The sequence below is a fragment of the Dipodomys spectabilis genome, unplaced genomic scaffold (genome assembly GCF_019054845.1).
Source record: "Dipodomys spectabilis isolate Male_0828 unplaced genomic scaffold, ASM1905484v1 ptg000365l, whole genome shotgun sequence".
Taxonomy (NCBI): domain Eukaryota; kingdom Metazoa; phylum Chordata; class Mammalia; order Rodentia; family Heteromyidae; genus Dipodomys; species Dipodomys spectabilis.
This window is the reverse complement of record NW_024871042.1, coordinates 8,248,686-8,276,448: the sequence shown is the minus strand read 5'-3', so window position 1 is coordinate 8,276,448 and position 27,763 is coordinate 8,248,686. Positions and strand designations below refer to the sequence as shown.

Here is a 27,763-nt window from a genome sequence, read left to right as displayed (position 1 = left end):
AGTTATGTTTCAGAGCCAGCCCAGACAGAAAGTCTGGGAGAGATTTAACTCCAATTAACCATGAAAAAATGAATAAATAAGTAAAGTTAAATAGTAGAGTGCTAGCCTTGAGCAAAAAGCTCAGGGACCATGCCCAAGCCTTGAGTTCAAGCCCTAGGACTGGTACACACACACACACACACACACACACACACACACACACACATCAGCCAAATTTCCAGGACAGCACCCAGGGCCCTCTTCTCTCTTGTTTGATAGCATCACACTTGGATTCCAAGTACTTGTTTGTCTCTTATGCATCCGGTCCTAGATATACCAAAGGCGGCAGAGAGGAGCTGCCCTGATGAGCACACATACTCTGGATCCCTCCATCTGTTCAAACCCCTCCTCCCTCACATCCTGAGACAGCAAAGAGAGCTAATGGCATTGTTTTATTGACAAGGCAGAAGCATTTATGTGTACCATCCATGTGTATTTGAAAAGAAAAAAGGAACAAGGAAAGATCCATGTGGATGTTTAAGCGGCCTGGACCAGGCATAGCTCCTTCAGGAGGAGGAGATATTCTCCAGGGCTGGGCTCTCACCTAAGGGTGGATGTATGGCAAGGTGGGGAGGAGGAAGGATGTAAGTAAGAGGTGGTCAGCATGGTCCAGCCTGGGCCAACCTTTAGGCACTGTGACAGCTGTAACTTTCCATGGAGATTTTCTGCAGCTGGGGTACAGTATAGACGACAAAGGAGCAGATTTCTTTCTGCAAAGGAGAAGAGAGAAGGGCAGTCAGTGTGAGTTGCAGACACTGGGGAAGCTGTTTAGCCATGAGATGCCAGAGTAGGGGTGTGGAATGATGGTGAGAGTCTTGGCCTCCCTCACCTCTGTGGAGTCTCAGGACACTCCGCCCAACTCTTATGTCTCCTCAGCACCTCTCCCATTGTTCCACCAGATGGCCTGTGTCACCCTCATCCCTGGGTTCCTGCCCCCACATAGACCTTTAAGGTATTGCTATTTAAGTCTTCTAGGGGCCCAAGGGGCAGGCAGGGAATGGAGGTTCACTGCCCCCAAGCTCTGAGGGTGGAAGTAGGTGGTCGCTTCTGCACATGTGGATGAAGTAGTTCCCAAACACTGTTCCATCCAGCACCTGGCCCAAGGCCAATAGGGATACAAAGTCAAGGAGTAAGGGAGTGGGAGACACCCCTGAAAGTGGGAGTTCAGCTCTCCCCAGAGCCATAGTGTCAACAACAACCAGCCTGCCCAGGGAAAGGGGGTAGCACACAAGGGTTTTGGCCACTTGCAGACCTCCAGTGTGTGTGTAGTGTGCCTCTAGCATGGCTGACCAAGCCTGGGATTAAACATGGCATCTTTTCCCTCCCCAGGAACCACCCCTGCAGCTGCCTCCTCCAGTCCAGCAGGTAGCAAAAGGTGAGGAGGGCTTCCATGGCTGTCTAGTTATGAGCCCTCACATTCCCCTCACACATGCACACACATGATCACCTCCTACACACCCACATGTACATACATATCCACACTCACACACTCAGACAGTTGCATACATATGGCCCCCACTTGAGAAGAACACATACACAAGCACACAGATTTCCACATCCCATGGCTGCACGATGACCCACAGCAGACACGTACCTTCTGCTGATCCGGCTCCTCACGGAAAGGACAGTCAGGCAAGTGGGACTGGGACTTGGTACACGTGGTCCAGCCCATCTCTATGCGCAAGTAGTATTTCATTCCATTCACGACCTATAGTGTAAAGAACAAGGTTCACGTAAACACTCCGGTCAAGCTCACATGCATGCAGTTATGTTGCATGGAATTAGTTACGTGAAGTGGATAGGTTTGCCTAAGGTTCACTCCTGCATTCCTGAGCTGTCAGAACCATCACCCATGAAAAGCACACAGCCATTGCTTCTGAAGGGTTGGCTGCAAGCTCTATTCTTACTGCTTAGCCTCTATCCCAACTGCTTATCTTCTGAGCAACTCTGACCAGGTATCAGGAAAACAGAAGGCAGAAACTGGGACTAACAACCCTTCACTGACTCAGGAGGAGGGACAGCTCTAAAGACAGTCTTGGAGGAGGCAAATGAACAGCTCAGTGTTCTAGCAGTCCAGCACTGGTCTGAGCAGAAAGCCAAGGCTCTGGGCCATACATAGCACATGAGTCACTAAATTCTGCCTTCTGTGGCTCAAGAGGCAGAGACACTGATCCGTTCTAGACGGGTCTGATGATTAAACTCCAGTGCCCAGCATATAGCCCATGCAGGATCCCTCTCCTCCACTTATCCCAGACTGACTATTCCCACATTCCACAGCAGGAAGTGGGGTGTTTCATATACAAGGAGAGTTCAGAACAACAAGGAAGACTGTCCCCCAGATGTCCCTTCCTTCAGTGTGACTGTTAATGGGAATATGTACCTCTCAAATGTGTTACATACATGTGTGTCTGTCTTACTGTGTGTCCTACTGTAATTAAAGAATCAGATTTAACTCTTTCCTAGCACAGGACACCCCAGACCCAACTCATCAGAAACGTAGCCAAACCCAGTGGACAGGGTTCCAGAACTTGCCCTGTAAAACAAGGAGCAAGGTCCGTGCTCCTTTGGCATCATTCTCCTATCCGTAAAACAGATCTCATAGACCCAGTGCCCTGTAACACCCTCCGAATTAGTGTCACACATGAGGGATGCACAGGCCAGCAAGAACCACGGTCTATGGGAAGCCCATTAATGTCCCGGAGAACAATGGCAGGTGATTGCTGCAGCAGGAGAAGTGAGGTGGCCTTCCCTCGTCTACATTTTGAATAGGAAGTAGACATGAGCTGTGGTCACTGTGGGACCAACAACACCTCTGTCACTGGTGTCTATGTGCTGCTTTGCTGTGGGACTTGGGGTGTCTGGCCCCAATTCTAGCTCCCTTTCAGGGTCAGCATCCCTACAGGCTCCCTCAAGACCCAGCTGATGGCTCTCCTTCTCTGTCCAAGGCTAACTGGCCTGCAGTGGCCATCTACCATAGCAAGTAGTCATGTGCCCAGGGCCACTGGCCATGGTAGACCCCTCTCAGAGTGGGAGATACTAGCCCCTCTAGGCTGCTCCATGGGAACCTCCTAGGCTGCTGTGCAGAGGGATCGATCAGATTGCTTCAGGATAGGAAAGAAACAGGTTAACTAAGCAGCAATTTACAAGTCATGTGTTGCTTAAGGATGGGGATGCGTTCTGAGAAATGTTTGTCCTGGGATTTCACATATGCACACTAAAATGGTCACAATGTCACTAGGCAGTATCATCATATGGGACTTCCCTTGTATGTAGGGCTTGTGACTATGCAAGTGGCCAGACTTCTCCAAAGGCTAAGATCATGAAAACAGAAGGAGTGTTCCACACAGAAGGCGGGTGAGGAAGTGGACAGTGAGTGCAGCTATGCCTGAGTACCTAGCAGCGGGCCCCCAGCAAGTCCAGAGAGTCGAGTCTGTGGTTGAGAAAACTGCGTGTGGCAGTGCCAAATCCTGATTGTCAAAATGGAATTGTGGGTGTATAAACAACATTCACACAAGTGTCTGCTCTCAGTTCAGAGAAATACATGCATATAAACCCAAGATCCAGTTTGATGGGAGAGGGGGTGGGTCGTGAGGGGGATCAATAAGCACAGGCAAGCATTCATCCAGGGAGAGGAGATGGGGGAGGATGCGCAGGGGCTCTGTGATGCCCACACCAGATGTTCTGCGACAAAAGGTTAACAAAAGGTTCAGTGGGAATAACGCTAAGACATCATTGAGTGAAGGCAGCCCAATCGGAAATCCCCTCTTCTCCCCCCAGGCAGTTTAGTTAAGTAATGGCTCACACTGGGTTCAGAAAGCCTATAGACTTTCTGGAAGTAGAACTAAAGGGCCACATGTCCACCTGCACTGCCTAACCTTGCTCTATCCAAACTAGTGGGGACATTTCTCTGGGCCAAGCCTTCAAAGTGTCCCAGGGCTCTGGAAAATTAAGGAGGTCATGGAGCACAGGTATGTTTGTGTCCTGTCTCAGTCAGTGCAAAACACCTCAGACCAAGATCAGCAATGTAAGCCTAGCGTAGTCCAGAGGGACTCCAGAGAGGGTGAGGGCAGAAGGCCAGGATTCAATCAGGCAAGGCCCAGGGGAGGCTGGCACACACCTGCTGCCTGGCGCTTATCATCTTCACTGCGCGGCTGTAGTACAGGTCATTGTTCGCGTCATTGTAAACTCGGAGAGAGAAGTCCACCACGCGCTGCACCTCCCTGTCATTGGCATCGGCTGCCTCCACATGGCCCACTACTTTCTGCTTCTCCTTGGTGTTGGTGCATGCTGCAAGGTTCAAGGTCAACGCTATAACCAAAGCGGCCAGCAGCAGGTGCAGGGTTTTTGCCATGATTGGCTAGGACACAGGGCTGGGGCTAGTGCTGAGAGCTGCCAGCGCAGGAAGCAGAGACCCAACCCAGAGGAGCCAGCACTCCCAGCTTCTGTGGCTCTTATCCCTCCAGGGCCGCCCCCCACCCCCTCCCACTCCCCCCTTCCTAACCCACTCCAGGCTCCTCCTTTTCCTGGTCCTCCTCTCTTCCTCACTTTGGGCCCTCCTCTCACCTTGTCGTGGCTCCTCCTCTTTTACCTCTTCTTTCTCCCCTTCCCCTATCTCAGCTTCTCCCCCATAGGTTCTACCCCTCCATCTGAGAACTCCTAATCTTGGGTGACCCTGGATTCCATAAATGTGTGCCCTCTCTTCAGCCCAGAAAAGTCCTATTTCTCCAGGAAAGGAGGAAAATAAAGCTGGGCTTCCTGGGGCTTGGGGAGGTCAGCGGTGCCAGGTCTGAGAATCACTGCACTGCATGGGGTGCAATTCCAGGGAAGTTTGGAGGAATACACAGCGCTTGCCTTTTGTCTAGGGAACTTCTTGCCCAGACGTTAAGTGAATTCATCTTTATTTCAGAAAATTAAAAAAGAAAAAGAAAACAAACACCTTTTTGCTTAGGAATCATTACCACCACTCACTACTATTCACTTAAAAATCCTTTCAAAGGCTTCCCTGGGGACAGATCTGTAAGACACAGGGACTGAGCCTGAACTTCACATGGCAGTAGCTGCTCAGTAGAGATGTGACTCAAATCCATGTGTAATTTTAAAGTTTCTAGAAGACTCACTCAAAAAGGAAAAAAAAGAAAGGTAAAAAGGTGAAACCATTTTGATCAGGTTTGATTTAATCTAATATGCCAAATGTTACCTTAACAAAAAGGAACAATTGTTGAGGCAATTTACATCTTTAGTATATGCATACTGAGCCTTCAGAATTGTGTGTGTATATCACATTTCAGACTGATATCCGTTGGGGCTGGTCTCATTTCAAGACTGGTTGTGTGGTGTTTTTCACAGAATAACCCAGCTTCGGGGTATGTGCTGGGGGAGGGGTGATCAGTCATTATACTTAGGGAATTACAGGTGTATCTGTAATTGGAAGTGAAAGAGAGAGACAGACACAGAAAGAGAGAGAGAGAGAGAGGGAGAGAGAGAGAGAGAGAGGCACCTCTGGGCACTGATCAGGTCTTGCCCAGGCCAGAGAAATAGCTCAAGGCAAAGGTCATGAAGTACATCTATGCTTTGTGTTGTAGAAACAGGATGCCAGTGGAAGATATGTAAGCAAGGAAGAAGTATGATGTGGAATGGCACCTGGCAGCGGTGTGGACAGTACACTATGGTGGAGCCGAGCATGAAGGGTACAGGGAGACCTCTACCAGGCTAAGGAGCTCAGCAATAAACACCAGAGCACAGAGTCTGCTTTTGCTCAAGAAGCCACCACACTGTAACTATAGTCTTCTATCCTGGCTTTGGATACCTACCAGGATGTTGCAAAAACACCTTGAATGAAGCCTGATTCACATACAATAAAAGGCCCATTTGATCTATCCAGACAAGAATTACAGAAAACACATGCACCTATGCCATCTCCCTGACCACAGAGCTAGGATAGTGTGTGACCAAGAAATGTATCCTGGTGCCTCTGAGGTCTGCACTCATGCCCACCTCAGCCTGGCTCTCCCTGCTGGGCCCTGGAGACTCAGCCTCTTGTTTCTGGATGACTTCCCTCAGTGGATCATGCGGTGAGAGCCCTGCGTCTGGCTCTGTGGCTTGGCATTCTTTATGACCTTTCCCTGTACTGCTTCCTTATCTTTCTCCCCAGACTGGGAGGATGTAGCCAGCTTGGTGTTCTGTAGGCTGACAAAGCACTCAGTTCAGGTCAGTGTAGGCCTGGGCAGCAACAGGGGCCCAGGAGAGGAGAGGTAAAGGGGTGCTCTGTACAACAGCTAAGGGGTTGTTTCTCCTCTTGCTCCCATCTATGTGCCTAAAAATAGCCTATGACAGGTGACCTCATGGAGAAAGTGATAGGCCTTGCCACAAACATGTCCTCAAAGACTGACTACAAATAAAGACAATCCTGAGATACCACCTTACCCTAGTCAGAATGGCCCACATCCTCAAGTCAGCCAACAACAAATGCTAGAGGGGATGCGGAGAAAGAGGAACCCTATTACACTGCTGGTGGGAATGTACACTTATACAACAACCTTGGAAAGCAATCTGGAGGGTCCTCAGAAAGCTAAAGATTGACCTCCCTTATGACCCAGTCATACCACTTCTAGGCATCTATCCTGAACAACAGGAACCAGTATACAAGGACACATGCACCTCCATGTTTATTGCAGCACTGTTCACAATAGCCAGGATATGGAAACAACCCAGATGTCCCACCACAGGTGAATGGATCCAAAAATTGTGGTATCTATACACAATGGAATATTATTCAGCCATTAGAAATGACAAAATAATGGCATTTTCAGGGAAATTGATGGAGCTAGAAGAAATCATGTTGAGTGAAGTAAACCAAGTGCAAAGAGACAAACAGCACATGGTCTCCCTGATAAGTGGCTGTTAAATCCAAAATATTAGGTGATACGACAAAATTAGCAGGATTTAATGAAGTAAGCCAAGCCCAAAGAAACATAGGTCCCATGGTTTCCCTTATTTGCAATATGTAGTATATGTATGAGTCAAGCAGAAAAGGTCAGATAATGTGATGTTAGGAAAATGAACCCTTAGATATGTATTTAATTTTTTTCTTTCATGCATTTGTTTCGAATGCATTTATAAGATTATTTCTTTGTTGCTTTGTATGTCCCTCCCCCACAGTATAACCCCTGCTTTCACTATATTTGATGTCGGTATAATTTGTGGAGGAGAAGGGGAAAAACAAGTCATTTAAGGATAGAGGTGGACTCATTGCAACAATGAGAAGTACAAGTTGTCATGTCAAAAACGAACTTTACAACTTTGGTGGGGGGGAGGTGAGTATTGGGGGGGGTTGGGGTTGGGCTGGGAAGGGATGTGAAGGGTAAACAAAGGAGGAGGCTGCAATGCTTGATAAGAAATGTACTCATTATCTTGCCCGTGTAATTGTAACCCTTCTGTACAGTATGTTCACAAAAAATAAAATAAAATAAAAAAATAGCAGGACTTAAACAAAGGACTTCCACTCATCTGGTCGAATCACTACTAAATAACCCCATGCTGCTGATCACATGTATGGTATATATGTGCACACTGGAGGGAAACCAGGAGGATGACACAGAACGTGAGGGAATCAGGGAAAAACATACAACAGTGGGACCCATTAGCTGCAAAGGACATTGAACAAAATGAACTAAGCAACTCAATGGCAGCGATGGGAGGGAAGGAACAGTGGGAAAGAGGGAATAGCTGATGCTATGCAAAACAAAAGAAATGTACATATCACCCAATGTGGAAGAAATAACTGTATTGCAAAGCTCATAAAACTCATAAATATTATAGACCATGATAGACAATTTGTACTATGAAAGTTAGAATGTGTTTGTGACTTTAACTAAGCTTCACTATCCCACAATACTGTGAAATTTGGGGAATTATGTAACCACTTAATCACAATAAAAATTTTGAGAAAAAAAAAAAGACTGTCCCCAGAGTACTGGAGGTAGTGGTCAGCCAGTGGCAGCCCAGTTTGAGCCTGGGGTGGACTTGAGGCTGGTCTATGGTAGGGCTAGATCAGCAGGAATCTAAGAAAAGAAGTGACTGAGTAACATAAAAGTTCAAGGTGAAGCAGCATGCATTGCCATAGAAGCTGGAGCAAGCTCTACAGACAATCTTGTTGCAAGCATTAACAGGTGGCTACAGTGGACAATAGCTATTTAATGTGGCTAAGCCAGCCATATATTAGAAGAAGCCAGATAGAACAGTTGTAGCTGGAGAGAAGACAAGGCCCGGCTTCTAAGCTTTAAAGGACAGAGTGACTCTCTTATCAGGGACCAGTACAGCTGGAGATTTAAGTAGAAGCCTACATTCCTTTCACATTCTGAAAATCCTAGAGTCCAGAAGAATTAGATGGAAATGACAGCTCGAGCTGTGTCAATGGGGCAGCATGCCCTTGATGGTGGCTTACCTGCTTACAACGTGGTTTTTGCTCTATATTTAAGCCCACTTATTGAGATCCACTGCTTAGGAAAGTTCCTTTCAAAACATGACTCAATATTGACAACGCATCTGGTCACCCAAGAGCTCTGCTGGAGATGGACTAGGAGATGAATGTTTTACAGTGAGCACTCTGCAGCTCAGAGAGCAAAGACCTGACTTTCTGGTCTCATGCTTTGACACATTTTGTAAGGATGTGCCTGGGATAGACCAATGCCATTAGAAATTAAAAGCCTTCTGAAAGGAATTGTCCATTCTACACACGATGGACAACATTCAAGATTTCTAAGAAGATGTCAAAATAATAACATTATAAAGAGTTTGCAAGATGAATCCAGTCCTCCATGGATGACGTGTACAGTCCAGGCCCTAGGTGGAGGAAGTCACAGCAGCTGGGGTGGGAACAACAGGATCCCTAGATCAGCAGAGGAGCCTGGGGATAGACTGACTTGCTACAATCTCAGGAGAAGGGTTGAACCGATGAAGAGAGATACTTTCTGGCTGAAGAGGAAAGTGGATTCTTGAGAGGAAAATCTCCTTGTGAAGATTTTGGGGACACTGTTAAGATGACACGTGGAAGATGACAACGTGACATTAACTTAGATGGTCAAACAGCAGGGAGGTCTAAGAGGATGATTTAAATTCTGAAAGAAATCCTGCTGTGAGGAAAATGCTATCCATCAAAGTCTCAGGCTACTGAAAATATTTTGTGACAGGAAGACTCAGTCAATGGACTGTCTCATTTAAGTTGCCCCAGCCACCCGAACTTTAGCAACTAGCTCCCTGATGAGTCAGTAGCCACTAATATTACACTGACACAAAGCCATTCTCCAGCAAAAAGGTGAAATGTTTAAGTGATCATTAGCATTTGTAGCAATGAAGTACTTTTTAATTAAGGCACGCACATTGTTTCCTAGACATTATACTCTTGCCCACTTAATAAACTATAGTGTAGTGTAAACAACTTTCATGTAATGCAGTGGAGACCCAAAGAGTCATGTGACTGGCTCTATTTCAATACTCAGTTCATTGTGTGTGGTCTACAATCAAACTCAAAATATCTCTGAGTGATGCCCATAGTATGTACTTCAAATAACTGTTAAGGCATCAGCAATCAGTTCTTTTCATGTGTGTGTGCCGGTCATGGAGTTTGAACTCAGGGCCTGGACACGGTCCCTGAGTTACTTTGCTCAAGGCTAGCACTCTACAGCTTGAGCCACAGCTCCACTTCTGGCTTTTTGGTGGTTAATTGGAGATAAGAATCTGGACTTTGCCAGTCACTGGTGGCTCATACCTGTAATCCTAGCTACTCAGGAGGCTGAGATCTGAGGATCACAGTTCATAGCCAGCCCAGGCAAGAAAGTCTGTGAGACTCTTATCTCCATTAACCACCAGAAAACCAGAAGTGGTGCTGTGGCTCAAGTGGTAGAGTGCTAGCCTTGAGCTGAAGATCTGAGGGACAGCACCCAGGCCCAGAGTTCAAGACTCATGACCCAAAAAAAAAAAAAAAAAGGAATCGGATTTTGCTGCTCAGGCTGACTTTGAACCTCAATTCTCAAATCTCTTGAGTAGCTAAGATTACAGGCTTGAGCACTTCATGCACATAACAAAAAAACAAAATCTGCTTTTCAAAACTCAGACTTGGTTTATTTTGAATTAAGTATGATAAAGGACCAGTATTCAAAGTAAACATAGAACTCAACATTAAGAGAATGAGACTAAGTTGGGCACTGGTGGCTCATGTCTATAATCCTAACTACTTAGCGAGCTGAGATCTGAGGAACATGGTTCAAGGCCAGCCAATGCAGGAAAGTCCATGAGACTCTTATCTCTAATTAGCCCCCAGAAAACCAGAAGTGGTATTGTGGCTCAAAGTGGTAGAGTATTAGCCTTTAGTAAAAAACCTCAGAAACAATGCCTAGGCCCTGAGTTCAAGCCCTATAGCTGATAAAAAAGAGAATGAGACCAATTAAAAATCCCATCACAGCCTGGAGCTGGTGACTCATGCCTATAATTTTAGCTACTCTAGAGGCCAAGATCTGAGAATCTTGGTTTGAAAACAGCCCAAACAGACAAATCCAATAGACTCTTACCTCCAGTTAACCAGCAAAGATCCAGTGTGGAGGTGTGGCTCAAGTGTTAGAGCACCAGTCTTGAGCTAAAAAGCCAAGTAAGAGCACAAGGCCATGAGTTCAAGCTCCAGTACCAGACAAAAAAGAGGGTCACCAAACCTTAAAGTACCTACTTCCCTCTACACTCTTGTTCTGTTCACTCACATGGGAGAACCCCACAAATAGCACCATGGAAGAAAGCAAGCCAGGCAAGAGCCTCTGCCAGCAAAGCATCCAGCTTACAGCCAGGAAGCTCTGCTGAGAAGCTGCAGCAAGGACAGTCACTACTCCATTGAGGAATGAGGGTTGGGTGCCAGATTTCCCATGAGGCATCCATCTCTGACAGCCTATGCATCCAATGCACCAAAAGCATTGACTTATGGTCAAGCCTCTAGCCCATGATCTAGCAGAACAAAACAGATCAGTCAGGGGCTTCAGCCAAATAGGTCTTTTAGCATTTGCTTCTCATACTACAGATGCTCCTAACTCAAACAAGGTCCTGTATAAAACAAGGCCTTCTCAGCCGGGTGCTGTTGCCTCACACCTGTAATCCTAGCTACTCAGGAGGCTGAGATCTGAGGATTGCGGTTCAAAGCCAGCCTAGGCAGGACAGTCCATGACACTCTTATCTCCAATAAACCACTCAGAAAACTGGCAGAGGTACTGTGGCTCAAGTGGTAGAGCACTAGGCTTGAGCTGAAGAGTTGAGGGACAGTGTCCAGGTCCAGAGTTCAAGGCCCATGACTGAAAACAAACAAACAAACAAAAACACAGCAGCAACAAACACACACACACACACACACACACACACACACACACACACACACACACACACACACACACACACACACACACACAAAGACCTTTGCATTACCTAGCCTAGACCTGTAGACTAGGTAGGAAGGCGGCTCGGAAGAGCACACACGTGAAAGCCCAAGGAGATCTGTTCCACAGCAAACACCTCAGTCCCATAAGGCTTGGGGAATGCTCATGGACTGAATAGATTCCTTGTTCTGGGACATAGGCTCAAAGCCATTTGGAAGAATGCAGAGATGCAGAGCCATCTATAGACTAGAGCTTCAGTACCGTCACTGGCCTCACATGGATGTACTTTTTAGAAGGGAAGGAAAGAGTTGCTTCCAAAGATCAAAATCCTAGTGACCCAGAGACCAGTTACATTGTACCTCCTAGCCAGAAGTATTGGTTAAAAACAGAGCATTTGATTGTTTATGGTTATTGAGTAGTCTTCATGTGGCTAAGCATATTAGATTGGAGTTTACTGTTGCAAATTAGAGGTTTCTAGGTGGTTGAATTAAGGCACCATTACCTACCTTTCCTTTATCACAAAGAAAACTCTCAACTGCCATTCACCCCCTTTTTCTTTGTGACTAAAAGAGGTCAATGCTGAAATATAACTCTAGGTAAAAGTTCAAACAAGCGCAATTGCTAAATTTGTTTTGTTTACATCCAATAGAAACCAACAGCTTAATGAGTAAAGAGCTAAGTAATGAGTATAATTTATGAGAAGGTTATTGGGGTACATCAGAGTTTGAATAAAGACTGACTGTTCACACCAGCAGTAAGATAGGAAGCAAGCAGAGGCTCAGCTGGAAAAGGTGAAACTTTATAAAACAGAGCCATGGATTCAGCTCAGTGTCAGCCCCCCTAGTCCTGAAGCTCTTGGTTCTTCATATTAAATTTTCTGCTTAAGAGGATGTGATAGGCTAGGGCTGGGAAGGTGGCTCAGTGGTAGAGCTCTTGCCTTGCATGCATGAGACCCTGGGTTCGATTCCTCAGCACCACATAAGCGAAAAGAAAAAAGCTGGAAGTGGCGCTGTGGCTCAAGTGGTAGAGCCCTAGCCTTGAGCTGAAGAGCTGAGGGACAGCGCCCAGGTCCAGAGTTCAGGCCCCACGACCGGACCCAAAAACAAAACAAAATAAAAAAAAATAATAAAAAAAATAAAAAAAAGAGGATGTGATAGGCTAAACCTTAGTCCCATGACCAGCCTAGAATCAGACAGACTTGTCCAATGTAGCAAGAGTCCAATTCATCAAACAGGCTGCTGGTGCTACCTTATGGGTGATGATAGGTCACACCTATCTATGGAATGGGAGATCTATAGAATGGTTAGTCCAGTCACATTATGGGGCCAAAGATGGAACATAAATAAGCATTCTTTGACTTCCAATATGGAACTTCAAGATTGATATCCAAGTGAGGGAAATTCAGACATATAAACCCAGTTCTATCACCTGTACCTGTCACTATGGCTTTGTTCTGAAAACTACTGGATAAAACCCCACTGGTACAAAAAGAACAATGCATTACTTAAAGAGCACACCTAAAGACAAATTTCAGGTCAGTGACCAGCGATCACCTCTCAATCTACTTGAATCCCCAACAGCATTGAGAGAGAGAGAGAGAGAGAGGGGGGGGGGGGAGGAGGGGCAAAGGGGATCATCTAATCTTCCTACCTAAGGCTCAACAATCTCCAATATTGTTCTACCTCTAAACTTCCTTATTGGTTTTCCTCCAACCCAGATAACTTTCATTTTTTAACTTTTCTGGATCCTGCTTCAAATTCTCAACCAGCATCCCCTTCACTGAAGAAAGTCAGTCCTAGAAATTGAGTGAACAATTATTTCTCTCTAGTACTCTTTATCTCATTGTGACTTTGCTTGCTGGAAGTAGATTTTTTTGAACATACAAAATACAAAGACTTTGTTGAGATGAATGGTGACTAATGATTCTTAGTTTCCATCTTACTTGGCTTCAAAATTCATATGTCCTAGGAAAGGGAATCTGAAAATTCAAGTTACCTCATGGGATATCCAGGTTTCCCTTTGTCACAGCGAGCAAAGAAGGAAGGACTTGTGAACTAGAAAGTCTTCCAAAAGTCTCCCTAGTGGATGAAGTCAAAATCAGGGACTGAAATTTTATACCTACAAATGACCTGCCATTCTAGCAGGAATGGCACCTTGCCTTTCCACCTGAAGAAGGTGAGAAATAAAGTATATTTGAATATCTATACCATGGCAATGAACAAATCATCTTCTTGAAGCTGTGTTCTCTCTTGGATATTTTAGTCTTCTATTCACTCTGCTTCTCTGTAAGACAGCATGTTTCTGTAGAATAATCGCCAGGGTATTGAAGAGGTCTAATGGGCATTACTGAGTTTGAGAAATGGTGTCTCCACACCCCCTTCAGCATCAGGGTTTCCAAGAGAATCATGGAACATAATGCCTCTTCTTCATACCCCATCCCTCAGACCTGCTCTAATTGATTCCAAGGTCAGCAAATGAACTACACTGGCCAGTCTAAGTTCATTCACAGAATTTTAAAAATTGAACTGAAAATTCCTTTTTGAAAACAGTACTTAGGCTGGGATAATGTGAACCTAGGAGAGAGCCTCCATCATATTTATATATTATGGAGAAACAAGTCTGAGAATGATGCTAAAAGAAAACCAGAAATGAGACACAGAAAAAAAAAAGTGAAAGGCCTGACAGCAATGGATTCCTGGATGGAATTGCCCACAGATCCTCCCTCTACCTCTCACCTTTCTATAGTATAAATGCAACAGTCATTGAATCCCTATTTTTACCTTAATCTAGCTTGGGTTTGAAGTTGGAATTTACAACCCACAATGTCCTAAATGTGGCAAAAATGATCCATTGTGGATTGGAGAATTCCAAGTCCTATTCTATTCCAATAGAGGAAGACTGAGTCACCAAGAGAAGGGAGGGGGACAAAGGAGAACGTTGGTTACCCAGCATGCAACTATATCCAGTGGCTCCTTGATATGCCCCAGTTAGAGCTAGAGGGCCTCATGGTCTCTAGCTCAAAGCCTGCAGTTTCTTCACTTGATTATCTTCCCAAATCTCTGAGCATACATGAAGGCAGTCCAGGAGTGCCTTAGAGGTCAGACCTATAAACAGCAGTAGATAACCCCAAGTTCTCTCTGTTAGGATAACTCATTTTTGTTACACATTGTCCACTAGTTCCTTCCTGGGATTAGCCTGTCTCTCTTACTCACTCACCCGATAATGACAATGTACTTTTCCTTGGATTCCTCCTGTTGGCTGTCTCACTTCCTTCCTGGCATTTCTAGAGAGGACTTTGAACACAAAGACCTTCCTCAGTATCACCTTCTAGAGAAACTCAAACTAAGACAAAGGTTGGCAAGTGTAGGGAGGGAGGGATTCTGGCTCTGATATCATGCAGAGGATTAAAGTCTTTGGCATTTCTCCCACTGAAGCATCTACGTCATCTTGCCCTTGAACCTGAGGAGATTCTGCAATTACTTTAAATACTAAAGGATGGTAGAGTGATACTATGCTAGGTTTGGCAGCCAGTTCTTTAACAATCTAGTCTCCACACTAAGGAAGTTTCACATGGAAAGGCAGCTCTGCTTTGCCAGTTGCCAGCTGTTCAACCCTCTACAGAAGCACCAATGTATGAGGGAATAAGCTACTTTGAGCTTATACCCCCAACACAACTTAAGGTGACTCTAGTCTTAACTAATGACTCACTACAACCTCCTGACAGATGCCAGTGACTGAAACCCAGTCATAACAGATAAATTACCATCTCAAGTCACTAAGTTTGGAGTTAATTTTTTATGTGTAAATGAATATTTTATAATCAGAATCTTTGAAAGACATTTTAGAAAGCTCTTTCATTTTCACCATCACCTGTGTGGTCTTGAGAAAAATGTAGACAGAAACAAGCTGGGTGTAAGAGGACTGTGAATGAGACAGAAGAGAACAAGACTAGTGTCGATGGAGGATTTCATTATAAGCACTGATGCCAAAAGCTTGAATCTGACCCATATCCATTTGCTGAGTTACCCAGGGGCTTGATGCTATTTCCAGGCTATAAGTAAAGACTCAAAATTCAAGGCATGAACAGGTTCATATTACTGAACATTCACACCTATGATTGCTCAGTCGTGTGTATAGCCGGAGGCTTATACACCAACCCCCAGCAACCCTGGGTTCTCACTAAGACCCAGCACATCTTTGCCCAGGTTTTATGCTTGCAAGCACTATCTAATGAATGGATAGTTCTGACAAACAACCAAAACATATTTTTGAAATGATGCTGAAAAGTTTGAAAGAGTCATGGGAGATGGACACGGGCAGAACCAGCTACAAGCTACCTGGGTAGAGATAACTTTCCTGGCAGCAGATGAAGTCTTGATACAGATCACCCTGTGCTTCCCCTAGAAAGTTAACCATGGACATTTCCAGAACCTTCATGAGAGCTGCCTGAGACACTATCCTTATCGCCAGAATTGATTCTAAGTGGACCTCTCACTTTAGGAGTTTTCTGTAAATTGAGGGCAGGTACCTGATTGGAAGAGGCTGGGAGTCATGTGACTATGGGATAGTTGCTAAGAATGCTGGGAAGATACCATATGTCATTTCCCACTTATTTAATGGGAGCTCAAGTTTTCCACTGTTGGCAGAAGATTTTCAAGATGTGAAAAGAAGGCATGATGTAAGGCATCTGAAAAAGTTTACATCTGGGACAGTAACAGGTAAAGTCTACTCAATTTTGTTCTCAGCTCTAAAGACCATGAGTCACAGGAGATCTCCTAGCAGTCAGATTATATGATCAACCAGAGAGGCAAGGAACTTGGAAAATACAAAAGAGAACTCATTATTAGCATCACACTCCCTGACCAAATGTATACAGTAAACATACTATAGATTGATGTTTATTCTTTGCTTTTTTTTTCTTTTCTGCAGAATTTTTCCATCACAATTCAACTGGATCTCAAAGAGTAAACCAAAATGTAGCTCAGGTCTCTGGCTTCAGAAATCCAGGAGTCCCAACTTCATGTTTACAGTGGCTTGCTTTCTTTGTGCCAACAAAGTCTTGGTTTGAAGTGAGCCAGATTTTATTTGATTTCTGTCACTTATAATGAAATTCATTGTGAATCTGCAATTAAATAATGTTCCCCTGGGCAGAGTTGGTCTGGACCTGCCAGCACGCTGATTAACAGAGGAGGCTGAGCTGATGTATCAGTTAGGTTTTGCTTTATAACAAACTACTCCACACTATAGTGGCTTACAAGAATATTATCATTGCTCATGAGTGTATGCACTACTAGGCCTCTCTGTTGCTACAACAGAAATTTTACCCCCTATACCGAAACTCTAAGATTCCACTGGGTCATTGGCTTATCCAGAAAACACCAGACAGAGGGTAAGAGGGACATGGTGAAGGGAAGAGAAAGCACTTTAATATATCTTCAGCCATCTTTGGGGCCAAAAGATGTCTGTCACTGTTGCCTGGTGAGTTGTTTCCCCTGAATTTTTGGCTATCATTTTGCTTTGGGACTATTTTATCTTCTTCTACAAGAAAATAAGAAGGCATTGCCTGCCTGAGGAGCAGCTGTCACAAGGTACCTATCTCCAAGTCCTATCGTTTCTGGTGCCCAAAGGAGATTGCAAAATGACTGCAAGAGAGAATGGCTTCAGACCAGAGGGTACAGATGCAAAGTCAGGGCTGGGTACCTAGCTTTGCTCTTGTGTTCAGTTCACTTGCAACCCCAGCAAAAGACTCCAGCAAAAGTAACTTTTAAACACCTCTTACACTCTCTGTCTCATGTATTTGGGATAAGCCTAAAGTCTCTGATGCCTAAAGTCTGAAGCATCTGAGGTTTACTGAGTAAACGTATTAATGGTGTGCTCACATGGACTACTGGGACATATATTACTACTCCACAGGAAATCCAGCACGAAGCAAGTATGACCCTGAGCTTACCAAGAATCAAATCGCTTAAGAGACTCCGATGTAACTTCAGCACTGTTTTCTCTGTGCTCTTTATCCCTGGATTAAGTGAGAACCTAGAATATGAGATTATATTCATTTCCAAAGACATCAAATTTCATAACCCCCTACCCACCCAGTTTCATGTCTTTGCTGCTGGTATTATAGCCTTTATATTACAATTTTTATGTGACTTAGACTTATAAAGCTGACATAGGAATATAGTTTATGTGTTTTTCTATATAAAGTGTCTTCTTTATGGAGAACTCACAGGAAAATTTTTCTCTCTGAATTTAGTACCAGAAATACTATCCTTCCCCACCCCTCAAGAATCTATATAGCTTATTTCTCAAAGGCCCTGTGGCCTATTGAGACAATGCTGTTCCGTTGTCCATTATCTGCTTACTTTCTGGAAAACCTGGAATCAAATATTTAATCTATTTCTAGTCCTTGGGAAGGGCTTCAGAACATCTGTAAACCAGCCTCATCTCTGCTTTTACATATGCCTTTTCTGACTGTTTTTCTGTCTGTCTAGATGCTAGATGTTGTTACCTTGGTTCTATTAGGAGAAAAATTCTGATGTCATGAGGTCTAGAATTATTTTTAAGTAAAAGTATGGCTAAATTTATATTTCTCGTTTCCCTTGCACACACAAACTCTTTGGATTAGTTGCTATAGAAAAATTCTGAATGATCATACAAGCTAAAGGGCATAAGTCACATATTCTGGCCAGATTACTATTAGACATATCAATAGCCAAGACTGTTTGGCCTGTATTACTTTCGTATTGTTGCTATAACATACTGTCACAAGCTAAGGCTTTAAAATACCAAATGAATTACAGTGTTTTAGGTCAGAAGCCTGATGGAGTTCAAAAGGTGGATATCAGGAGTCAGCAGAGCTGTAGTCATTCTGGAAGATCTCTGACATATATTTTGTGTCTTTCCTAGTTTCTAGAACTTCCCACACCTATTGACTAATGATCATACCATTCTAGCCTCTGCTTCTATCATTGCAACCCTTTTTTAAAGGCTGGTTCTCCTTCCTGTCTTCCACAAAGACCTTTGTGATTACAATCGTCCCCTACATGGACAATATGGGATCATCTCCACATCTCAAGATCCTTAATTTATTCCTACTTGCAAGTCTCCCTTTTCCATGTAAGGAAATGTATCCGTACGTTGGAAGGTATTAGAATGTGCACATGATTGGGGATGTGATTCTGCCACACATACTCTTGTAACTTCACCCTCTATGCAGGGCCTTATGCATATATAAATAAACATGACAACTACTAAAATATGGTATATGCAGGGGAGGCTTGCAATGGTGTAACTCCTTTGAACAGCTTACAGTTTAACAAAATAAATACCAGGAAGTTGGAACCTCTGTTGCCCGAGGGGGGAAAGGAAAGGTCAAAAGGAAGGGGATAGATGGGGAAAGGAAGGGTGGGCAAATGCAATCATAATATTTGATATAAATATGTAAACATGGGGCTGGAAGAAATGAGGAAGAATGATGGAAGAAGTCACCTTGATCGAGGTGCATTGTTCTCACAAACTGGCATCTTGAATTGAAACATCTTTGTAGAACTACTTAAAGGTAATTTGAAAAAAAATGACTTTTTTAAAGAGGAGATGCCCCAATTCCTCACAGTACTTTTTCCCTGGCCATTGTGGATAGGATCAGAGGTGGGCAGAAGATCCAGCCCAGACAATCAAACATCACTCTAAAGATGCAGAACTGAGATAGAGGCTTCATTGTTAGACGATGCAGGATTGAGGTAAGTACTTCCATGGACTCAGAACACCAATCTGTGCTGTGAACACCAGGGCACAGGGAAAGCTATGGAGCAGTGGAAGGGGTGTGTGAAAAACCTCTTGTTCTCATAGTCCGTGCTGCTGCTGATCTTCTTGGATACTGTCTCAGGTTCACATAATTCATTACTTAATGTTTATGTCCTATGTGGGTCTCTTTTTGTACAAAAATCAATTCAGCTATATTAACCACAGCATCATGAGTTTGTGGAATTAAACTACATTATCTTTTCCCTGTCCCAATATACCAGTTCCTGTATGGTAGCCGCCTGTTTCCACATCTTTTGTAAATATAGATGACTCAAGACCATGTAAAACAGGATCTGTATGTAGTTAGTAGACTTTATACAGTGGCAGAATAAAATCTAACCTCTTGAAAGGAAGAAATAAAATTAAGAAGCCAAATATTATCAGGGATGAGATCATATTCCCCTGAAGGGGGTAGAAGAACATTTCACCAGTTCAGAGGAAAAAATTCTTTACATTATTTCCTCTCAAGTGAGTCAAGTATGGGTATCCTGGATATGTGAAATAAAATCTCACCAAGACATAGTCAATGACTCTGAAAAAATAATGCTCCAAAGACTACATGAATCTGATTGTTGGAACTGAGTCAGACTCTTTCTCCAGGGAAATTTAATAAAATTAAGTCTCCCTACCTATTCCCACTTAAGTTCATACATAAACATAGCATGTTATCATACAGACTAAAAACACAAAGCTGGCCGGGCGCTGGTGGCTCACGCCTGTAATCCTAGCTACTCAGGAGGCTGAGATCTGAGGATCGCAGTTCAAAGCCAGCCCGGGCAGGAGAGACGGTAAGACTCCTATCTCCAATAAACCACCAGAAAACCGGAAGTGGCGCTGTAGCTCAAGTGGTAGAGCGCTCATCTTGAGCTGAAGAGCTGAGGGACAGCGCCCAGGCCCAGAGTTCAAGCCCCACAACCAACAACAACAAAAAAAAACCACACAAAGCTGCAAATCCAGAGCTGGTATGCAATGTAATTTATTTCCATCAGTAATGTGTTGTCCTCTAGGTGATGGAAGAAGGACTCAAAAAAGGAATCCAGTGTCCTTTCTCAGAACACTAAATTTCTATATCTACCTGTGGCATTTACAAAACAAGAACAGCTGCCCTTTGTGTTACTAAGAGGTATATTCACCATCCTCTGCTGACATAAAGACAGTGGAGCATCTCATGATTTCTGCCAAGTTGGCCTGTGGGTATGTATTTTTAAATGTTATTAACTTTGTATCAGCCTACACAGGATATCATTCTGAAATTTATTTTTAATACTCATAAATTGGATAGAAACTAGAAGCCCAGAAGGAGGTCAGTTCATAAACCTAAAGAAAGTTAGGCAAAACTTTTGAACTTATTTAATAAGCTCATGATGATGATATTAGAACGGCTCTATTTTCGCTGGAAGCAGGTGGCTTACTTCTGTTATCCTAGCTACTGAGGCTGAAATCTAAGGATTGTGGTTTGAAGCCAACCCCAGCAGGAAAGTCCATGAGATTCTTATCTCCAATAAACTACTAGAAAAGCCAAAAGTGGAGCTGTGGCTCAAGTGGCAGAGTTCTAGCCTTGAGCAAAACAAGCTCAGGGACAGCCCCCAAGCCCTGAGTTAAAGCATAAGCACCTGGGGAAAAGAAAAGAAAAACAAAACCTTCTGCTTGAAATCAAGGTTATGAGCTCCAATCTTAACATTTCCTGGAATAGGTAGCTTAAACTTGTTTAGGCTTAGTGAGAATAAATTTAAATTTATACATATAAGTGCTGAATGGACCTCATCCACAGAGCAATTATTTGATTCAGGACCCTCACGTCTTTCTCTCTCTGTGTTTTCATTAAGGGATTGAACATTGAGCTTAGCCCCATGAAACGGTGTTGTAACAAGACTTCCTATGCTAGATTGTGTCCAGAACTCAAGAAATCTCATTCCCTTGATCAAAAAGATTGTCAGGGTCTGGGAAGGTGGCTCAGTGGTAGAGTGCTCACCTTGCATGCATGAGGTCCTGGGTTTGATTCCTCGGTACCATATAAGCAGAAAAAGCCAGAAGTGGCACTATGGCTCAAGTGCTAACCTTGAGCTGAAGAGCTGAGGGACGGCACCCAGGCCCAGAGTTCAGGCCCCACAACTGACAAAAAAAAAAAAAAGATTGTCAGAGTATAGATACAGCAGAAATAACAGATTAAATAGCCCAGAACCCATGATCCATAATAAGCAGGGATACTCAAAAGCATAAAGAACCATCTCCTCTCATTCAGTCCCAACCAAATCACACAGTAGGTGTTTGTGTGCATATGAGTTCAGATTTAATGAACAAATACAAGATGGGATAAGAAATTCCTGAAAAAGGAAAGGAATGGGAGAGAATCTCTCTGCCAGATTCTATTAAGCTTCAGAGACCAAGATTGCAAGAGGGATTTGGTAGGAATTGGTGCATCGAATATAGAACAGAAGGGGCCTGGAAATAAGACATACAGATGCCAATGCACCGCAGGCCTCTGTGGGAAGAACCACTTAATGAGTGGAGATAGACAATCAGTTATTGAAATAGAAACACCAAACTCGACTACCCTATCACCTTACAGAAAAACCTTTTCCAGCTGGAAAAAAAGGAAGGAAATGGTATAGTAAGAAATAGCTCTGAGCTGTGACTGACTAAACACAATAAATGGTTGTTGTTGTCGTTTTTCCTTTTGATCAGGCCAGATTTTTGGTATCTGCCATGCCCTCCATATTGCTGCTGATCACTGTAGATGCTCTGATTCCTGTACCAAATCCATGTCCGCATAGACTCCCCAGTCTCAGTAGCAGTGTGTGAAAGTAGGAATCACACACTGGCTCCCAAGTGCTTTCCAAAATTGGCACATGTCTCTTTTGCACTTGCTTCATTGGCAGACTAGTCTGTAACACCCTGACTTTCTGAAAATGAGCTGCTACTGCATATAGCAATAAGGGCTCACCATGGAAACAGTGAGTGGGGAAAAAGCTTAAACAGGTTCCAGAAGGAACATATTTTAATAGTATTTTTATAAAAATTGAAAATGTGTTGAAGTAGTATTATTTAAAGATTATGAAGGATAGACATGCATGTATATATGCATATATATAGATATACATGACTACATGTCACATATATTTTATACAAATATATAGTATATAAAATATATAATTCTATATAATACATGATGATACTATAATGTAATTGTAATATAATAATCATGTAATTGTAATATAATTATAATATGTAATATTTACATACTATATACATTTTTTCATTTCAGTACTATGGCTTGAATTCAAGCGTTTCATGTTCACCCTGACTACTCACATGGCCAGCGCTCTATCACTTAACTCATACATCCAACTTTGCTTTTTGCTAGTTAATTAGAGATGGAATCTCTCAGAGTTTTCTGCCTGGGTTACTTTTGAACTGAGATCCTCTGATCTCAGCCTCTTGAGTAGCTATGTTTACAAACTTGAACCACCAGAGCCCAGCTCAACTTAATATGCTTAAATAAGAGAATGATGGAGTCAAATTCAGAGATCTGGTCACTGCTTGTACAGAGTAATGGGCTGAGAAGGTGGCTCAGAGCACTTGCCTTGCATGCATGAGGCCCTGGTTTCAATTCCTCAGCACCATATAAGCAAAAAGAAAAAAGCCCGAAGTGGCTCTGTGACTCAAGTGGTAGAGTGCTAGCCTTGAGCTGAAGAGCTGAGGGACAGCGCCCAGACCCAGAGTTCAGGCCCCATGACCGGACTCAAAAAATAAATAAAAAAATAAACAAACAAACAAACAAACAGAGTGAGAGCTATGGAAGGGAAGATATATAGATAGGATATGTTGGAATTGTTTCAGATCTGAAGCACCAGTCCACAATAACCAAGCTTTAGGAGGAACTCAGAAGGGCAGCAAGGAAGTTCTAGTCTGAGCCTTTGGGCTGACCACCAGTGATCAGGATAATGGATGGCACTTGAAAGAAAATGTGTGGGGTATGGAAGACAATGCTGTGTAGCCTTTCCCTCTCCTTATAGTATCTGCATATTACTTTAGTAAGCAGTAATAGTTGTTAAATACTCAAACCAGCAAGCAGTTCCTCATACATGTAATCCTAGCCACTGGGAAGATGAGAATCAAGGTTCAAAACCAGTCCCAACAGAAAGTCCATAAGACTTAAATCTCCAGTTAACCACCAAAAGTTCAGCTATGGCTCAAGTGGTAGAGTAGCAGTCTTGGAGAAAAAGCTAAGGGATAGTGCCCAGGCCCTCAGATTATGCCCTAGTACCTTCTCTCTCCTTCTCCCCCTCTCTCTTTTTTTCTCTCTCTCACATAAATATGACTGTTTCCACCATATTTTTCATTTTTCTCAATGTTGGGGCTCTCTGATCTCAAACATGTCACTGTCACATGTATCCATCTGACACCATCTGAGCTACTTCTATGACAATGATTCCAAAATCCCTTGGCTTCAAATCCCCCTCTAGCATGGTACTTGCCCTTCAAACCCTGTGAGGGAGATAACAAGTATTGCTGGTCTGAATTCCTGCAGAGAAAACTAATAAAAATGAGAACAATTGTTTCTGCTTCTATGACAGCTTCCCAAAATGATTAATGACATGAAAAAGCCATCTACCTTTGCACCTGTGAGAGTCAAGAGCTTCTCCTTCAGGCTTAATAGTGAGGATATTTTCTCTACTTTCATGCAGGCTTTATAAGTATGCCCCATGAAACTTACACTCTGTGTGCCCACTAGTTGTGAACTGGAATTGATAAATCACAGCAGCATCATTCATGTGGCAGTGTTCCTCTTAGCTGCAATCTTCCTGAGTCAGAGAAATTCCAAGTAGCTGCCAAGAAAGGGTAGCAGTGCTCATAAGCTATGTCAAATGCCAACAGAATATGCCGTGTTGAATTATTTAAACAGGCCCAGGAGGAGACAAGACAAAAATTCATTGACTAGGTTTAATTTGGGCAATTAAAGAAGCCTAATTCTCCAAATGCAAAAACAGATAACAATCTGGGTGTGTTGGGAAACAGTGTTAAGTCTTATGAATAAATTAAAAGGAGAGTTTATAGCTGTGAAGTCCTGTTTCTAGCAGTGTCTGCAGGTCTTTCCTCCAAGGGTAGAAAGAGATCCCACTGCCCTGCACAGAGCTGGAAAGCAGGACCAGAGCTCAGTGGAAGGCAGCTGGAGACTCAGTAAGAATCTAAGTTTTCTAACAACTAAAGTTACTCATGATATTCTTGTATACTCCAGGGGAATCCAGTTGAAACTTGAGGAAAGCACAGAGGTCAAATGGAGGCAGGGAATCCCTGCTATGGCCCTGCCATGGTTCATTTTACCATTCTCTTCTTACCTGTGCTTGGAAGCTGATAACCAGTTCTGGAACTGGTTGTATTTGGGGAAGCCATTGTCTAGAAATCAAAGACACCATTGAAATTCCTAGAGCTATTTAAACTACCAAAACATTTCAATGTTTTTGTTTCTTCTGGCCTCTCTTAGGGACTTTTGCATGGAATTATCTCATCATTGCCAATTCATCTCACACCCATCTCAATATATTAGAGACATAGACTTACTCTGCAAGATTGGGATCAAATTTCACTTTCCTTTAAAATCCCTTGAAAGTTTTGATGGGTGAAGAAAACATCAAATTCCTCACATGTTTTTTAATATATACTTAGGATTCCTTTCTGTAAGCTATGTGTCCCTTGAAGGCAAGGTCTAAGTATTGTCTTCATATTCCCAGTGATAAATGAGCACCAAACATGCACACACACTCATACACACACACACACACACACACACACACACACACACACACACATAATGAAATTGTATGCCTCCATCAGAAAGAATGACACTGCCTCATTTGTTAGGAAATGGAAAGACTTGGAAAAAAATTATATTAAGTGAGGTAAGCCAGGCCCAAAGAAACAGAGATCCCATGGTTTCCCTTATTTTCAATAACTAGTATATGTCTAGGATAAGCAGAAAAGATCAAAAGCTATGTACATATGACCATATGAGATGATGCTAAGTGAAATGAACCCCAAGATAGGGAGACAAATGTTTTATCTTTCTTGCTATTGTTTGTAATGTATTTATAATGTACCATGTAATTTTTTTTCATTTCTTTTGTATGTTCTTCCCCCATGGTATAACCCGTTTTCACTATATTTTATTCTGGTGCTCCGCATCTTATATATACATTTTTCTAATTTGGGAAGGGGAAAGGAAATAACAAAATGCTGAAATAAGGGTACAGGTTGACCCATTGTAACAATGAGACGTACAAAACATTATGTTGAAAATGAACTTTACAACTTTGGGGGGGAAGGAGGAGTTAGGAAGGGGGGGATGATAGGGGAAAAACAAAGGAGAAGGTAACGACACTCAATAGGAAATGTACTCATTACCTTACTCATGTAACTGTAACCCCTCTGTACAGTATTTTTACAATAAAAAATATATATGTGGAAAAAAGAGATTACTTCATGAATTGCATAGAAAAGATAAACAAAGGGACCATGTTGATGTGCTGTGAGTTTAAAAGTGTCATCTATTCATGTAGGTTCTGGAATTTGATGACCCTCTTCCTTCTCTCTTGTTCAACATTCCTGGGAATGGCAAATTTTCCAGCTAGAAGATGAGTTGATTGACAATTGGTGGGAGGGCAGAAGCTAATTTTTATTCCACTTGCTAATTCAGTCAGTACATTCTGTGTTCAATGTGTTTATATCTGAGTCAAGTAACAGTTGTAGAACAGAGAACAAGCAATAGCTCTGGAAACACTGCTGGTGCACTGTCTTCAATTTTCAGTTACCTTAACAGAGTATCTGACATATAAAGAATATAAGGTTATTTGGCTCATAGTTCTGGAACTTAGAAAGTCAGTAACTTCTGGCTAGGGTCGCATGCTCCTTCAACCCTTGGAGAAAAAGGAAATTATAGGCATGGGCAGAAGAGAAGACCATGAAAGAGGAATTATGACACATTAGAACAACCCTCTCTCATAGTAACTAATCTTCTGAGAAAAATGAGAAGTAACTTACTCAAGAAAGAAATTAATACATTCCTGAAGGCTCTAATTTCATAATACAAATTCCCATTTTTGCTGCATTGAGGAAATGAGATCCCAATACATGAATTTAGGGTTACAAACTCAAATCATAGAGCAGGCACCTAAGATCCCAGAGTCAGTTATCTTTAACCATTTTACCAGGGAAAATCAAGTCATTGGAGCTTTATGAAGGAATGGAAACTTCAAGGCCCCGTGTGAGTCTTGTTGACTCAATGAAATGAACTGAAGGAGAGAAAGAGCCACCATGTAAGAGTAGATAGATGACAAGCAATTTCTACTTGATTCCTTAGGACATTCTTGCCAGGGGGGATCAGACGGCCCACATAAATGCCTCTTTTACAAGAGGTCAAGATTGACACCAGTTGCAGGAAGAGTGAGCAAGTTGCCTTGGACGTCCAGCCTGGCTGAGCCTTCAGATGACTTTAGTAACAGTGAGGATTGAATGCGACAAACATGAAACCCTACTAGGAATTGCTCTGTCTGGGTTTTTCTGGATACCTGAAAACTTGTAAGTTAAGTAAATGAAGGATTAAGCCACCAAGTTTGGGGTTTGAGCATGGATAGTTATCAGATGTCTCTCAGTTTGAAAGAGACTTACCAGCAAGTCTTCATTCATTTGTATCGTTTCTCATCTAGCACTAACTTCTTTGGGAGTCTCTGGTGTGGCCACAGAGGCAACCTAAGCAGAAATAGCTTCTATACCAAGCTATCATCTCAAATAAGTCACAGAAAATGAAACACTGTGGCAAGAGTTCTTGACGTGTTCTCCTCCCATGAACTCCTCCTGGGAAGACCTTCCCTACACGGCTGCATTGAAGAATGAAAGCTCCAACACATGAACTTTTATACATACACCCAAACTTACTTAAGCAAAGGCCCAAGATCAAGTACAGGAATGAGAGTCACCTAGAGCTCTCCTTCATCAGTTCCTTCATTGGAAAAACCTCTTGCAGTGATTATAAATACATGGCTTCCAATTATTGATGCTCTGTATTGTAAGTCCTTCGTCTAAAGCAAGTTATCATCTTTTATCACGTTTACTGAATTTTTCAAATAAGAAATTTAAGAATACTTTTAGTCTTATTCCTAATCAACAATAATCCTGGTGGAGAAAGAGGAAAATGAATGTGCCATTGACACCATAGAGAATAGCAATTTGTCCTCCTGTCCCTCCTCTTTCCCTTCCTTCCTCTTTTTCTGCCTCTGTATCTCTTAGCTCCATTGCTCTGTCTTTTCTTTGCTTGAGTTCTTTCTGTTGACTTTTGTGGTTATGAAGCTACTTTTCCACTTTTTTTTCCCCAGAGAACCCAGTAAGCAATCTGTGCACCTTAGCTAGTGTAATTAAACTGTAATGGGATAGATGATCAGAGAGTACCATTGAAAGACACAGGGGCCCTGTCTTTGAAATATCTTCAGTCCTTTCACAGGAATATTCTGTTGGGATTA

The 27,763-nt window shown here is 42.9% G+C and overlaps 1 protein-coding gene across 1 annotated transcript; it reads right to left on the bottom strand.

The window, feature by feature from the left end:
• Positions 1 to 665: 665 nt before the first annotated feature.
• On the bottom strand, positions 666 to 4,390 carry LOC122096035 (cystatin 10-like). Its single transcript, XM_042666427.1, has 3 exons — positions 4,157 to 4,390; positions 1,634 to 1,747; positions 666 to 749 (listed from the first exon to the last, which is right to left on the bottom strand). Exons 1-3 carry the CDS (start codon positions 4,388 to 4,390, stop codon positions 666 to 668), a joined length of 432 nt encoding a protein of 143 aa, XP_042522361.1.
• Positions 4,391 to 27,763: the final 23,373 nt, after the last annotated feature.